The sequence below is a fragment of the Schistocerca nitens genome, chromosome 4 (assembly GCF_023898315.1).
Source record: "Schistocerca nitens isolate TAMUIC-IGC-003100 chromosome 4, iqSchNite1.1, whole genome shotgun sequence".
In the NCBI taxonomy this organism is placed as follows: domain Eukaryota; kingdom Metazoa; phylum Arthropoda; class Insecta; order Orthoptera; family Acrididae; genus Schistocerca; species Schistocerca nitens.
The window spans coordinates 453,596,427-453,614,048 of NC_064617.1; the positions used below are offsets into that span (position 1 = coordinate 453,596,427).

General features: G+C 41.5%; 1 protein-coding gene across 1 annotated transcript in view; it reads right to left on the bottom strand.

Annotated features, from left to right (window-relative positions):
• Window positions 1-5,441: 5,441 nt before the first annotated feature.
• The window catches only part of LOC126252368 (dipeptidase 1-like), a 347,955-nt gene continuing 335,774 nt past the window's right edge, over window positions 5,442-17,622 (bottom strand). The window contains exons 9-10 of the mRNA XM_049953259.1: window positions 7,675-7,813; window positions 5,442-5,657 (exon numbers count right to left, since the gene is read on the bottom strand). Of these exons, the coding sequence (XP_049809216.1) occupies window positions 5,532-5,657; window positions 7,675-7,813 (265 nt within the window). The 3' untranslated portion in view covers window positions 5,442-5,531. The remainder of the gene's footprint in view (window positions 5,658-7,674; window positions 7,814-17,622) is intronic.

Below are 17,622 nucleotides of genomic sequence, written 5' to 3' on the forward strand. Positions count from 1 at the left end.
TGTGCAATCAATAGTGCGTTTCTAAATGATGAGTTACCCCAGAAAATTATTCCATAAGGTATTATTGGGTGTATATGTGGAAAAATATGTCAGGAGGTTGATACGTTTCCAAGATTAGTAATTACACGAAGTGCAAAAATAGCTGAATTTAATTGTTTGAGATGTTCAGTGACATGCCTCTTCCATTTCAAGTTATATCAATATCTGCACCTAAAAATTTGGAGAATTCTAGTCTATTTACTGACTCCTACTCATGCACTACATCACTTGTTGGTATGGCCCTATTTGTTGTACCAGACTGAATATGATGAGTTTTTTCGAAATTTTAGGATGAGTTCATTTTCGAAGAACTACTTTGAAATTCTTTGAAAAGTATCATTTTCATCTCTTCTACTGTTTTCTCTCCAAAGGGATTTCTTGTAACACTAGTAAGGTCTGCAAAAGGTACCGATTCTGCTTGTTGAATGTTTAATGGAAGATAATTCACATACACTGCATAAGGACTAGAAGTGGACCCAAAGCTGAGCCCTGTCTGCCTCCCTTCGTGTTTTCTCCCCAGGCACTAAAATTATCTACCTTTCTGAGACTGTTTGAATGATTCATCACAGCATTTTGAAACCTGTTTGTTGAAATACAAACCAGCTATTTGTAAACCCTTCAGTTCCATAAAAATTGGATTTTTCTAAGAGAGTCACATGATCTACACAATAAAAATTTTGGAACGGTCGCAAAAATACCAAATTGTGATATTTTCTTATTGGGTGAATGTACGAGTATAAATGGCATTCTCAGTCGAGCCGCTCTTTTGGAATCCAAACTGTGATGTGCTAAAAAATTGTTTCGACTTAAGTGTGAAGCTACTATTGAGTGAATTACTTGTTCAGTATTTTGAGGAAAGATATCAGTACTGAAATTTGATGAGAGCTGTTTAAGTTTGTCTGCTCACTCTCCTTACGAAGAGGTTTAAGAATTGCATAATTTAACACATCTTGTAGAATTCCCTGTACCAGTGAATCATTGCATATATATCGTTAAGACATTACTTAAGAAGTTGGAACAATTATTAGAGAGTTCTATTTCAAATTCCATCGACACCACAAGAGCTTTTGTATTTTTGGAATTTTTCTAATTGTATTTATTTCAGTGAGAGCTTCTGGTTTTGTGGAATGAGATTTTTAATATAATCTCTTACTTTTTTAATTGAAACATTTAATCCCATTTTTCCGTTACATTTAGAAAGTGCTATTAAAAGTACTTGCAACTAGTGAGTTCTCAGTCACAGCATTGGCACTGAGTTTAATTGTTATAGTATCCCACTCTGCGATGGCAAATCCAGTCTGCAATTAGACAATATCCCTTATATTTTTGTGCATTATGTCGTTCCTTGTTCCAGAAATGGAAGTTTATGATTAACGTTGTGTCACAGAACCAGACAAACAGAAAAGCAAGAAAAAAATACTAGAACGAAAAGGACTACTAATTTATAGTGGATTCAATAGCCACGTTTGGGAACAAGTGCCTGACAAGTGTCAGAAGACTCACTAGGGAGGTTCTAAAGGGCAGTAACGTATAATCTAATGTTATATAAATTCTAAAAGGGCGAATGCGTTGAGCCTCCGAAATGACAACTGTTACAGTCTTACTTACCAATTGTAGTTGCTCTGCCGACAGCCGTAGAAATTTTCTGACGTGATCATTTGGTTTCTGTTGCTCGATGCTTGCGTCCAGTTTCTCCGTCTCAATGATGCAACGCATCCTGTGCTTTACTGGTATCACACCGCCGTTGGACTGTATTGTTGTTTATTTAATTACGACCCCAGGTTTCGGCCTGTTATGCCATTTTCAAGTGATTGCTAAAAGCAAAAATTGTCTACAATAAGGCCACGTAAAATTTCAAAAGATGTAAAATGTCTTAAGCAGTGAATGTAAATTAGTGTATAATTACGAAGTATGTACCTACAGTTTATGTCATTAACGTATATTGAAGGACATCAAGCTCAAGCAGGACATCAAGGAACAAAACGAAATAAAATTGAAAGACAGTTAATCACAAAAGAATATAGTGAGTGTCACTGATAATGTGTTCATCTTTTATATAACAAAGTAAATTTCTTTTTACTAAATATGACATGCTCCCATTATTATTTACTGGTCTTTTTACAACATGATGATTTTATATCTGGCGTTTCGTGGGCGACGAATATTTTTCTTAATTTATGGTCAATTTTCAGATTGATGTCTTGCAATATATGTTAATGACATAAACTGTAAGTACGTATTTCGTAATTATGCACTACTTTACATTCATTGTTTAAGACATTTTACATCTTTTGAAATTTTACGTGGTCTTACCCGATGCAATTTCTGCTTTTAGCAATCACTTGAAAATGGCGTAACAGGCCGAAAACCTGCCTCGTAATTAAATAAACAACAATAGAGTCAAATGTTGGTGTGTTCATTTAAAAATTATTGTACCGCTGTTGCTCAGCAACGTCAAAAGCAATAGGTTACGGTAGAACAAATCTCCAAGTTAGTTTGAATGTTTTCATTGTACATGTGAACAGTGACACAAATGTAAATACCACCGACAATGTTGCTTCCGACCACTGAAATGTATTAAGTTTATACTCTAAGATAAAAAAAAAGAAAAGAAAGAAAGAAAAAAAAAGATGGAATTAACCGAATGTGACCGGAATCGGTAGATGTTATGGACAAGACAGACAAACAAATGAGTATCATTTCGTTTATTCAGGAGAAAGAACTTCACTTTTGGAGCAAGTCAGCAAGGAGTTGGTGCACCTCTGGCCATTGTACAAGCTGTTATTCGGTTTGGCACTGAATATCAGAGTTGTTGAATGCCCTCCTGAGGGATATCGTGCCAAATTTTGTCCAACTGGCGCGTTAGATCGTCCAAATCCCGAATTTGTGCGAGAGCCCTGCCCTTAGTGCTCCGGACAATCTCAGGCGAGAGGTGGCCCGGCGATCTGGATGACCAAAGTAGTGACTGGCAAGCACAAAGACAAGCAGTAGATACTCATGCCGTGTGCGACTTGAAATTGTGTTGCTGAAATGTAAACCCAGCATGGCTTGCCATGAAGGGCAACAATACTGCGTGTAGAATATCGTCGACGTACTACTGTAAGGGTGCCGCAGATCGTAATAAAAGGGGTTGTGCAATAAAAAGAAATACCGCCGCAACCATCACTCCTGCTTCCTGGGCCGGACGGTGGGCGAGTGTCATGGTGGTATCCCACTGCTGACCAGGGCGTCCCCAGACTCGTCTTCGCTGGTCATCGAGACTCATTTCGGAATATGACTCGTGACTGAAGACCATACTGCACCCGTCAACGAAATTTCCGGCCGAAGAAGTGTATGGAGACGAGCAAATCTGGCTGTCGCCAACATACGGCCAGACAGTGACGGTCTGGGGTGCCGTTTCTTAGCGGGTCCCTTTTGGTTATCCTCGGAACTCTTACAGTACAATGGTACGTCGGCGATATTCAACGCCCTGTTTTCTTTCATTTCATAGCAAGCCATCCTGGGCTTACATTTCAGCAACAATTCTGCCAGAGTTTCTACTGCTTGTCTTCATGCTTGCCAAGCCTACCTTGGCCAGCAAAATCGCCGGATTTCTCCCCAACTGAGAACGTTTGGAGCATTATGAGAAGCAAAAGTTGTATATATTTTGTTGGTGCGTAAGTTCGGCGCGTTTTTCCATAATTTTAATAAACACAACACTTACACATAAAACAGACTTTAATCATGAATAATATATTCTCCTTCATTATTTACAACAGTTCCCAAAGCTGGGGTAACTTTTCGATTCTGCGACCGTAAAAATTGTGGTTCTGAGGCGAAGAAGTCGTCGAGCCATGTTCGGAGTGAATTTTCATCCGGAAAGGAAGTTTCTTGAAGGTTTCTCCATAGAAAACCCGAAAGGTGAAAATGTGACTGCACAAGAACAGGTCAGTAATGTGATTACGGATTGACTTCCCAATCCAACTAATCTATAGACTTTTTTTTTTCAGTCTAGCAGAATGCAGGCGCCCATTATGCAGGTGTTCGTTATCGTGGAGGAGCATCACTTCACACAGTCTTCTTGGTCGTTGTTATTGGATTGCGTCTGCAAGACGTCTCCGTCGTTGACAATACATGTCAGCAGTGATGGTTACACCTCAGGGAAACAATTCTTTGTACACCACACCGTCGCTGTACCATCAGTTGCATAACATTATCTTTTTCGGGTACGCACAGGTCTTTGTACATGAAGTTGCTGCTTTGTTTGGGATCAACCATTCCTTTCTTTTCCTTATGTTAGCATAAAGACTTCATTCCTAGTGGACAATAACGATGCAGGATACGAATGGACGGTGTTGATCAAGAGTCAATTGATGATGAGCAAGCAAAGATACAAATGTGGCCAGCCACTGATTTTTGTGATTTTGGTTAAGAATGTGTGGTACCCATACATACTATTTTTGAACCTTTCCCGTTGCAGGGAAACGACTCACGGTGTTGGAATGTTCACAGTTCATCACATTTGCCTGTTTCCGAGCACATTGACGTGGATCATTGTGGATCTTCATCAAACCCATATTGTCTTTCTGAACGTTGAGAGCCAATAAAACTTTACTTAAAACGATAAAACCATTTTCTTGCTGTGTTCTATCCATTAGCTCTATCCCCAAACACGACGCAAATGTTACTGGCTGCCTCGGCTGCTGTCACACCTCTACTGAACTCCGACAAAAGAATATGTTGAAAATGTTCCGATTTCTCCACTTGGTACTCCATTTTCTAGTGTCCACAATTCCTCTCACTATCTCAGTTTAACAAAATGACAATACGTAATCTACGCAATAACGTAGTGAACTAGAAATAAAAAATTACAGTCAATAAATGTACCCATAGCGATCGGAATGCCAACATGCAAAACAAAATCTTTACAAACTTACGCACCAACCTATTACATTACATCCACGTGATGATGGCGATATAATCCTCCGAAACGCCTGTTGACAATAATAATATATGTTGCTGGTTACAGTAATTTGTAGTTTCAACTGAAAGAGCGTAGTGTCGGCTCGCGATTTCAGGCTTGGTGCAGTGTGCAACTATGAAGCGCCCCACTTAGCGGCTTATGATTGGTGCAATTCTCCATCGAAGCACCACACTGTACGTCATATTTCGAAAACTTTTAATCTTTTCACTTCTATCTTCCAAACTGTCCATCTTTCACACCCATACACAGCTGTATCCAAGAGCACAGTGTTGTGCGGAAGAATAATCAGGTGGTCCCTGTATGTGTTGAAGTAGCACCTATTAGTTGAAAATATGAAACATAGGAAGTTCGGCTAATGCTGTGACTGGGAAATGACAAAGGATATCTTTGAGGATACAAAATCTTTAATCAAAGATGTTATTTATTGAAACAACGCTCAAGAGCAAATAAATGACGATAACAGTGATCGAGCGTCTTGAAACCCGTCAGGCATGTCCGACAAAGTCACGAGTACACCAGCAGGGCAACATCACAGCTCCATCTGACGCTCGGCTCTGGAGATGTCGAAGGTGCAGGGCGAGGTGGCCACCACGCCGGGGCCGGGCACCATGTCATCCCCCGCCACCACCCCGGCGGCTCGCATCTCATCCCGCACCTGCAACTCACACAACAGGGCTACGTAGTTCAATCTGCTCCCTGGAAGAACTGCATCGCCACAGTACCTGTAAAATATTAATGTTACATTTCTTATTACCAAAAAGGGGTGAGTTCTGTACTAACGAGACAAAACCTTAAAAGAGTTTCTCGGTCACTTTGGAGCGCTATGTATGGTGAATTACTGATCACAAGGTGTCAACTAATCCTATACTGCTGACGTGAGTCATGACAGTGAAGTACTGTGTATGCTCCTGTCGGTTGTATATCAGAGCGTAATATGAGTCGAGATGGAAACGTGGCTGAATCACACAAATGAGCTATTGTGTTTGGACGTGCCAGTGTCCATAACGTGAATGAAATCGTCCGATATTTTGGTATATCAACGCAGGGTGTCCAAAATGTGTACTAGGAAAGGCGTACCACTCGATGCCGTATGTCATTGCGTAAGAATGTCGATTGTATAAAAATGCAACTCATCTGGGACCGGTGGGGAATTCTACGTCTTGTCAATGACACTCATCTATTAATGTTAGTCCACATCAGTTTTCGAGCGAAGTGAAATATATACAGTGGATATTTGCAGTACAGTACCTATCAGATGGCACAGCTGTGCGTAACGCTGTACGTCTTAAATGGACTAAACAACACTGAAATTGGGCAGCAGCTGAGTGTAGGCCAGTAGTGAGGTCCGAGGAGTCATGATTTGAGCTCATTTGAAGCGGTGCATGATGTCGAATGCACCAAAGGCCCATTCAGGTGTTTAAATCCGTACTGTATAAACGATTTATGCCGGTATCTAGCACCAAACGTCTTCGTACAGTTCACGTAATTACCACAAATCACGGGTGGTGGTTTGTGGATGCGGATCTGGCGTCGAATAGTGTCCGCCGTGTGTTCCATCGGGTACATATCAGGCGAATTTGCTGACATCAACACTAGTTCACCTACATTAACCACAAACCATTATAGCACGTTTCCGACTTATGCAAGGACAATTATCCTGATGGAAATGTCTTCTAACATGAAGCGATGCGAGAGGTCCACAGTAACTTTCACGCAGTCCGCGGCTGTCATGATGCCTTTGGTTACCACCAAAACTCAAAAATGGAGACCATGTGATGGTCCCTCATACCTTATGGCTGTATCCACCGTCCTTCGTCAGTGGTGGGTACAAGTTTCAAGCAACCGGCCGCCCGGATGACGGCCTATCTAGACATCTTCGACTTAGTGCCACAAGAAACGTGAGTCGTCCGATCAGGCGATTTATTTCTATTGACTCAGGGTCCAATCTTGGTGATCGAGTCCTGATCCAGTTTTAATTGACGATGTCGCTGTGTCAACATCCGAGGACGTAGGTGTCGCCTGCAGCAGAACTTTCCTGGTTAGAGCAATACTATGGAACCTTTACTTGCCCACTGATTCTCCTCGAGCTTAATACCCCAGAAAATATCCATGACTATTTGGAACAGTGGATGAAACGAAGCGATCAATGTTCTCGTAATTTGTCTGATTTATGGCATCTGTCAACGAATACCTTTGGATAGATAAAGCTTTTAGACGAAACGGACTTTCTTCCTCGCCGAATTGAGGTCATTTCTGTAATGAAGTTTCTGTGTTTTGCTGTATCTCGTTGATGATTCCTGGACATGACTAATATTTTGTTCGTGTGCTTGTTTTGGTTGAGTTAAGAATGGTGAAATTATGTTTCCGCAGAGGATATAATTTTATGTTGTACTTTTATTTGCTATTGGCCTATTTCAATCTCATGGCCATTATCTAGCATCTGCATGTAAGCTGCCATGTGTGTAGTGTTCGTAGACCATTCACATTCACATGCACGTTATTGATAGTGACTATCTGGTTGAAACTGGTCCACAGCAAATAAGAGAAATAGCTAAAATTACAGCCTGAGCGGAATTATGTCTTCATTTAACCTGTTATTTGATGATTGTGGAGGCACTGAAGAAGAAAACAAATGAAAAATCACACAAACATGGAATGTAGTGTAGCCTTACCTTTTCAACGGCGCGGAATACTCTCAGCAGGTTCAGTCCTGCGACCTTCTTCAGATCGTCGGCGGTCCAGTCGCCCCGCCGTAGCAACTCGGTAAACAGCTCAGGGTACATGGACACATCCTCTAGGCCACGCGGAGTCCTGCAGCAGCAAATGCTCCTGAATTATTCAGCAAACCTTGTGTCCGCCGCCATTCTCGCTTGCTTTTAGCACTCAAAAAGAGACCTGCGAGTACGGCGGCTTGTATTTTCACCTGAAATACATGTCTTTTATACGCCAAGTGAAGTTTTAAGAAGTCAGTAGCTCCATATAACTTAATACATCGTGGTAGCGAGAACGTTTGTTGCTAATACAGACTGCAAAACTCAACTGCGAAAATCATTTGGTATGAAACAGTGCATGAGGTGATAAAGAAGCCAATTACGTCAACACTACCGAAATCAGTACGTGAACGATCCAATAACTTCTTGCAGTAGTTATTAATATAAACACTGTCTTTTTGAACCCTGTAAATAATAATTGGTTTCTGCATAAAATTGCACAGATGAATAACACTGTGCTCGCAGGGAGAAGACAACTGATGTAGTTTAATTTTTAAATTCTTCAGTTACTAGTGATTAATCGAATGTTGCGATTTCTCTTCTTGTTTAATGTTAAAGGAAGCAATATTAAGGTTTAACATCTCGTCTACGATGATGTATTAAAATCGAGCGCAAACTCAGGTAGGAGATAGATGGGTAAAGATGGTAAAGATCTCGAGCGTGTCCTTTTCAAAGGGACCCTCCCCATGACGTTAGGCTTTAGTGAAGTAGAAAAGCCACGGGAAACGTAAATCTGAATAACCGAACTGGGAACTGAACCTATATCCTCCCGAATTCGTGTCCCTTGTCTTTTTTATTGCACCTCCCCGCTCGGTGCTTTTATTGCTGATAGCCGCTGATGTGGCATTTAACTGCTGTCGTAATTTTCATTTTCACCTGCATGCAGTTTCTTTGACAGCGAATTTCATTTGCTTTGGTGATTCAAGAACTTTGAATACAGATATATATAGGACCCTAGAGATTCTCAGCTCAGCGAATACTGCAGTTCATCGAAGAGCGGACGGGATGATTATGAACTCCATTTCAGAAGATCTTAAGAATGTTCGCTGAATTTACCGGTACATTGATCCATGGTGTCCGAAGGCGCATTACCAGTTAACTTGAACTTAGTACGTGGGAAATGAAAAGCATATTATTCAGTGTTCTATACTAAAATCACTGGCAGCTCGTAACCACACGTTCACAGTTACCTCTCAGACGGATCCTGGAAGACCTATATTAGTTGGATCGTTTTTGCTTCTGTTTTCGTATAGTTACATCCGTCTCAGTTTCCACTATTAATTTTTATGCCCTTCTAGTACGTGTGTCGGCACCATAGATGTATGGATATAGTCTCTTCAGAGTGTTTGTGTTTTTCACCGCATCTGGTGAATATATATAAATAACCGAAACCAAATCTAAGCACTATCCTTCATTCCCTGAGTATGCAGTACATTCAGCACTGGTTATCAGTTTTTTGACTGGTTTCTTCGGAGAACAAGGAATTCCTCACTTGTCCCAAACTCTTCCTCTCTGAGTAGCACTTGCACTCTGCGTCCTCAATTATTTATTGTGTGTATTCCACTCTTTGTTATCCCCTACGCTTTTTACCCTCTACAATGTCACTTTCTTTGCCAGTTCTGTGGAGAACCTCCTCATTCCTTACTGAAATACTTCAGGCTCTAGCTAGCGTCTCGCTTCACTGTGTGTAATATTTTTTAATCTTTCGACTGATTTGATGCAGCTTGCCCGAATTACTTCCTTGTGCAAAAATTTTTCATCTCAGAGTAGCACTTGCAACCTGTCTCTTCAACTACTTGCTGGATGTATCCCAGTCTCTGTCTTCCTCTACAGTTTTTAGCCCCTACAGTTCCCTCAAGTACCGTGAAAGTTACTTCCTGATATGTTATGAGCTGTCCTATCATCCTGTCCCTTCTTCTTGTCAGTCCTTTCCATATACTCCTTTCTTCGTAGATTCAGCGGAGAACCTCCTCATTTTTTACGTTATCAGTCCACCTAATTTTCAACATTCTTCTATAGTACTACATCTCAAATAGTTCTACAACACTGGAGCACCAAAGAAAGTGGTATAGGCATGCTTATTCAAATACAGAGACCTGTAAACAAGTAGAATACGGCGCTGGGGTCGGTAACGCCTTTATAAGAAAAAAAGTGTCTGGTGAAGTTGTTAGATCGGTTACTTCTGCTACAGTGGCTGATTATCTAGATTTAAGTGACTCTGAACGTGGTGTTATGGGCGGTGCAAGAGCGATGGGACACAGCATCTTCGAAGTAGCGATGAAGTGGGGATTTTCCCGCACGACCATTTCACGAGTGTACCGAGAATAGCAGGAATCTGCTAAAACATCAAATCTCCGACATCTCTGTTGCCGAAAAAAGACCCTGCAAGAAAGTGAGCAGCAACGACTGAAGAGAATTGTTCAACGCGATAGACGTGCAACCCTTCGGCAAATTTTAGTGCTGGGCCATCAACAAGTTCCAGCGGGCGAACCGTTCAACGAAACATCACCATATGGGCTTTCGGAGCCGAAGTCCCACTCGTGTACCCTTTATGACTGCACGACATAAAGCTTTGCACCTCGACTGAGCCCGTCAACACCGACATTGGACTGTTGATGACTGGAAACATGTTGCCTGGTCGGGCGAGTCTCGTTTTAAATTGTATCGATCGGATGGATGTGTACCGTTATGGATACAATCTCATGAATCCACGACCCTGCATGTCATCAGGAGACTAATGGTGGAGGCTCTAATGATGTATGGCGTTTGCAGCTGTAGTGATATGGGATCCTGATACGTCTACATACGACTCTGACAGGTGACACGCATTTAAGCATCGTGCCTGATCACCTGCATCCATTCATATCCATTGTGCATTCCTACGGACTTGGGCAACCAGCAGGACAATGCGACACCCCACACGTCCAGAATTGCTACAGTGTGGCCCCAAGAACACTTTTCTGAGTTTAACCACTTCCGCTGGCCACAAATCTACCCAGACATTAACATTATTGACCATATCTGGAATGTCTTGCAAAGTTCTGTTCAGAAGGGATCTCCACCCCCTCGTACTCTTACGGATTTATGGACAGGCCTACAGTATTCATGGTATCAATTTCCCCGGCACTACTTCAGACAATAGTCGAGTCCATGCCACGTCGTGTTGGGGCACTTCTGTGTGTTCGCTGGGGCTCTATAAAATATTAGGCAGGTGTGCCAATTTCTTTGGCTCTTGAGTATATCTTCTGTTCTGGTTTGTCTGAAGTCCACGTGTCACCTTCATACAATGCTGTGCTCCAAACGTACATCCTCAGAAGTTTCTTCGGCAAATTACGAACTGTGATTGGTACTTGTAGACTCGTCTTGGCCAGGAATGCGCTTTTTGCTAGCTTTTTATGTTCTCTTTGCCGCTTCCGTTATGGGTTATTTTGATGCCTAGGTAGCAAAACTCCTTAACTTTATCTATTTCCTGATATCGAATTATGATGTCAAGTTTCTCGCTGATCTCATTTCTGCTACATCTCATTACTTTCTTCGATTTACTCTCAGTCAATTCCTGTACTCATTACACTGTTATTTCACACAGCATACCCAGTAGATCTTCACTTTCACTTAGGATAGTAATGTCATCAGAGAACCTTAACGTTGATATCCTTTCACCTTATCTCAAAATTGCATCGCTCATTATGTAAAATAGTCTGATCATACAAGGGAAGTTGCGTGTATCAAAGAATGGTAAGCCACTGTTCCCTAGTTTGCGAACGCCGATCAGCTGTAACTCAGCCTCATTTTCCCGCCTATATTCCACGTGGACGGTGTTTTCAATAGCGCGGAAAGCTACAAAGCTGGTCCTAGCAGCCGAGGTTTGCTCTTCCTAAGTTACGAAGCGATCTTATCCTGCTTTGATACTAGACCTCTTCTGGTCAGATATGTCCCATTTTCCGGTGCTAATCTGCTTTTAATATCCTCCTAGTTTCATCCGCTATTTGTTATTATGCTTCCATGATCTCAGAAGTCGTTTGCTTTGTTTAAACTGCGGGTTGCAACTTTGATGCTTATTACTTTCACCTTTCTTTGGTTTACTCCCAGTCCAAACAAAGTGGTCTTTAGACTGTTCATTCCTGTCAAGAGATCCTCCAGTTCTTCTTCACTTTCACTGAAGATAACAGTGTTGTCAGTGAATCTTATTATTGATATCCTTCCACCCTGAATAGTTACCCCACTCACAGATCTTTCCTTTATTTCTATGACTGCGTCTTCGACTAATAGGCGAACACTAGGGGCGAAAGTCTACACCCATGTCCTACACCCACTTCCTTTCCCGTCCTTCCCCAAAAACAATGGTTCAAATGGCTCTGAGCACTATGGGACTCAACTGCTGAGGTCATTAGTCCCCTAGAACTTAGAACTAGTTAAACCTAACTAACCTAAGGACATCACAAACATCCATGCCCGAGGCAGGATTCGAACCTGCGACCGTAGCGGTCTTGCGGCTCCAGACTGCAGCGCCTTTAACCGCACGGCCACTTCGGCCGGCCTCCTTCCCCAATCCGATGAGACACTTGACCTCGCTGTTTGGTCTCTTCCTCCAAACAACCAAACCCAACCCTGTCCTACACCATTTCCCATCTTTACACTTTGTTCTTGGTCTTACATTCATACTGTTACAAATGGCTCAAATGGCTCTGAGCACTATGCGACTTAACCTCTGAGGTCATCAGTCGCCTAGATCTTAGAACTAATTAAACCTAACTTACCTAAGGACATCACACACATCCACGCCCGAGGCAGGATTCGAACCTGCGACCGTAGCGGTCGCTCAGTTCCAGACTGTAGCGCCTAGAACCGCACGGCCACGCCGGCCGGCCATACTGTTACCTCCAGTCCCTTGTCGATACTGTATATTACTCCTATTGAATAATCTTGAACCATTTTACACAACCGAACTGTCAACAAATTCTGTGAACGTATCTTAAATCAATTTTCCATTATCAGTCGTAACCGCAGAACTGCCTGACAGTTGAAGTAACATTGGACATCTCTAAAAAGGGCGTTCACAGAATTTGGGAAGAAAAACGTAAGTACAAAGAAGGTAACTCCGAGGAAACCATTGGTACCAGAAGTAATACTTCAGTTGATCAATGAAAGGAGGAACTACAAAAATAATCCGGGAAATTCAAGAATACAGAAATACAAGTCGCTGAGACATGAAATAAATAGGAAGTGCAGGGAAGCTAAGACGAAATGACTGCATGAAAAATATGAAGAAATAAAAAAGGAAATGATTGTCGGAAGGACTGACTCAGCATACAGGAAAGTCAAAACAACGTACTGTGACATTAAAAGCAAGAGTGATAACATTAAGAGTGCAACGGGAATTCCGCTGTTAAATGCAAAGGAGAGAGCTGATAGGAGGAAAGAGTACATTTGAATCCTCTATGAGGGGGAAAAATTTGTCTGATGAAATAGAAGATAAAACAGGAGTCGATTTAGAAGAGATAGGGGATCCAGTATTAGAATCAGAATTTAAGAGAGCTTTGGATGACTTAAGATCAAATAAGGCAGAAGTGATGGATATAATTCCACCAGAATTTCGAAAATCATTGGGGGAAGTGGCAACAAAACGATTGTTCACCTTGGTGTTGAATGTATAAGTCTGGCGACTTACCATCTCACTTTCGGAAAAATATCATCCACTTAATTCCGAAGGCTGCAAGAGCTGACAAGTGCGAGAATTATCACACAATCAGCTCAAGTTGCTGAAAAGTATAATATACAAAAAACAGAAAAGAAAACTGAGCATGTGCTAGATGACGATCAGTTTGGCTTCAGAAAAGGAAAAGATACGACAGAGGTAATTCTGAAGCAAGACTAAAGAAAAATCAAGACACGTTCATAGAATTTCTGGACGTGGAAAAAGTGTTCGACAATGTAAAATTGTGAAAGATGTTCGTAATTGTGAGAAAAATAACGGTAAGCTTTAGGGAGAGAAGGGTAATATACGAGGGGCGTTCAGAAAGTAAGCTCCGATCGGTCGCTAAATGGAAACGACTATGAAAATCCGATAAAGCTTTGCACAGATGTGTTGGGTAGTGTCTCTAGTATAACCCCAGTTAGCATCACGTCGCTCTTCTCATTTCTGAGCTCGCAGTGAGTGCGTAAAGATGTCTAGAAAATAGTGTCTGCCTCCAAGTACGAGGGCCTGGTGAGAAATTTCGCCTGAAGCTATGCAGCTAACATTACATAACTGTCGTGCTGTTTCTTCTTCAAGACAATTCTCAGCCGCATTCTGTAGGGGCAATGAAGATGCTCCTGCATCGTTTTCAAATGGAAATGTGAGATTACCCACAATACAGTCCGCAATTGTCTCCCCCTGAGTTTCATCTCTGGTCACATGAACCGCTGTCTTTGAAGACAACATTTTGACACAGACAGCGAGGTGTAGGCCAGCGTGGAGAATTGGCGGAAAGCACTGGCGGCTGCCTTCTATGATGAGGCTATTGAAACGTTGGTACAACGCTATGACAAAAGTCTAAGTCAGAACGGCGACTACGTAGAGAAGTAGCTGAAAGGTGTAGCTAATTGTTACAAGTAAAACATTTCTGATGTTCACTGTGGTTTCAATTTGGCAATCAATCGGAGCTTACTTTCTGAACAGGCCTCGTATAACGTGTACAAGAGCAAAGAGGGAATAATGAGAATGGACGACCAAGAACGAGTGCATGAATTAATGAAGGGTGTAATACAGGGATGTAGTCTTTTGCCTCTACCGTTCAATCTGCACATCGAAGAAGCAATGACGGAAATAAAATAAAGGTTCATGAGTGGAATTAAAATTCAGGGTGAAAGGGTATCACTGGTACGATTCGCTGATGACATTGCTATCCTGGGTGAAAGTGAAAAAGAATTACACGTTGCTGAATGGAATGAACAACGTAATGAGTACAGAATATGGACTGAGAGTAAATGGAAGAAAGATGATGGTAATGAGAAGTAGCAGAAATGACAATAGCGAAACCCTTAACATCAGAATAGATGGTCACGAAGTAGACGAAGTTAAGGAATTCTGCTACTAAGCAGCAAAATAACCAATATCTGTCTTCGCAAGGAGGACATCAAAAGCAGACTTGTTGTTGTTGTGGTCTTCAGTCCTGAGACTGGTTTGATGCAGCTCTCCATGCTACTCTATCATGTGCAAGTTTCTTCATCTCCCAGTACCTACTGCAACCTACATCCTTCTGAATCCGCTTAGTGTATTCATCTCTTGGTCTCCCTCTACGATTTTTACCCTCCACGCTGCCCTCCAATGCTAAATTTGTGATCCCTTGATGCCTCAGGAGATGTCCTACCAACCGATCCCTTCTTCTAGTCAAGTTGTGCCACAAACTTCTCCCCAATCCTATTCAGTACCTCCTCATTAGTTACGTGATCTACCCACCTTATCTTCAGCATTCTTCTGTAGCACCACATTTCGAAAGCTTCTATTCTCTTCTTGTCCAAACTAGTTATCGTCCATGTTTCACTTCCATATATGGCTACACTCCATACAAATACTTTCAGAAACGACTTCCTGACACTTAAATCTATACTCGATGTTAACAAATTTCTCTTCTTCAGAAACGATTTCCTTGCCATTGCCAGTCTACATTTTATATCCTCTCTACTTCGACCATCATCATTTATTTTACTCCCCAAATAGCAAAACTCCTTTACTACTTTAAGTGTCTCATTTCCTAATCTAATTCCCTCAGCATCACCAGATTTAATTTGACTACATTCCATTATCCTCGTTTTGCTTTTGTTGATGTTCATCTTATATCCTCCTTTCAAGACACTGTCCATTCCGTTCAACTGCTCTTCCAAGTCCATTGCTGTCTCTGATAGAATTACAATGTCATCGGCAAACCTCAAAGTTTTTACTTCTTCTCCATGAATTTTAATACCTACTCCGAATTTTTCTTTTGTTTCCTTTACTGCTTGCTCAATATACAGATTGAATAACATCGGGGAGAGGCTACAACCCTGTCTCACTCCTTTCCCAACCACTGCTTCCCTTTCATGCCCCTCGACTCTTATAACTGCCATCTGGTTTCTGTACAAATTGTAAATAGCCTTCCGCTCCCTGCATTTTACCCCTGCCACCTTCAGAATATGAAAGAGAGTATTCCAGTTAACATTGTCAAAAGCTTTCTCTAAGTCTACAAATGCTAGAAACGTAGGTTTGCCTTTTCTTAATCTAGCTTCTAAGATAAGTCGTAAGGTTAGTATTGCCTCACGTGTTCCAACATTTCTACGGAATCCAAACTGATCTTCCCCGAGGTCCGCTTCTACCAGTTTTTCCATTCGTCTGTAAAGAATTCGCGGTAGTATTTTGCAACTGTGACTTATTAAACTGATAGTTCGGTAATTTTCACATCTGTCAACACCTGCTTTCTTTGGGATTGGAATTATTATATTCTTCTTGAAGTCTGATGGTATTTCGCCTGTCTCATACATCTTGCTCACCAGATGGTAGAGTTTTGTCATGACTGGCTCTCCCGAGGCCATCAGTAGTTCTAATGGAATTTTGTCTACTCCCGGGGCCTTGTTTCGACTCAGGTCTTCAGTGCTCTGTCAAACTCTTCACGCAGTATCTTATCTCCCATTTCGTCTACATCTACATCCTCTTCCATTTCCATAATATTGTCCTCAAGTACATCGCCCTTGTATAAACCCTCTATATACTCCTTCCACCTTTCTGCGTTCCCTTCTTTGCTTAGAACTGGGTTTCCATCTGAGCTCTTGATATTCATACAAGTGGTTCTCTTCTCTCCAAAGGTCTCTTTAATTTTCCTGTAGGCAGTATCTATCTTGCCCCTAGTGAGACAGGCCTCTACATCCTTACATTTGTCCTCTAGCCATCCCTGCTTAGCCATTTTGCACTTCCTGTCGATCTCATTTTTGAGACGTTTGTATTCCTTTTTGCCTGCTTCATTTACTGCATTTTTATATTTTCTCCTTTCATCAATTAAATTCAATATTTCTTCTGTTACCCAAGGATTTCTATTAGCCCCCGTCTTTTTACCTACTTGATCCTCTGCTGCCTTCACTACTTCATCCCTCAGAGCTACCCATTCTTCTTCTACTGTATTTCTTTCCCCCATTCCTGTCAATTGTTCCCTTATGCTCTCCCTGAAACTCTCTACAACCTCTGGTTCTTTCAGTTTATCCAGGTCCCATCTCCTTAAATTCTCACCTTTTTGCAGTTTCTTCAATCTGCAGTTCATAACCAATAGATTGTGGTCAGAATCCACATCTGCCCCTGGAAATGTCTTACAATTTAAGACCTGGTTCCTAAATCTCTGTCTTACCATTATATAATCTATCTGATACCTTTTACTATCTCCAGGATTCTTCCAGGTATACAACCTTCTTTTATAATTCTTGAACCAAGTGTTAGCTATGATTAAGTTATGCTCTGTGCAAAATTCTACAAGGCCGTTTCCTCTTTCATTTCTTCCCCCCAATCCATATTCATCTACTATGTTTCCTTCTCTCCCTCTTCCTACTGACGAATTCCGGTCACCCATGACTATTAAATTTTCGTCTCCCTTCACTACCTGAATAATTTCTTTTATCTCGTCATACATTTCTTCAATTTCTTCATCATCTGCAGAGCTAGTTGGCATATAAACTTGTACTACTGTAGTAGGCATGGGCTTTGTGTCTATCTTGGCCACAATAATGCGTTCACTATGCTGTTTGTAGTAGCTAACCCGCACTCCTATTTTTTTATTCATTATTAAACCTACTCCTGCATTACCCCTATTTGATTATGTATTTATAACCCTGTAATCACCTGACCAAAAG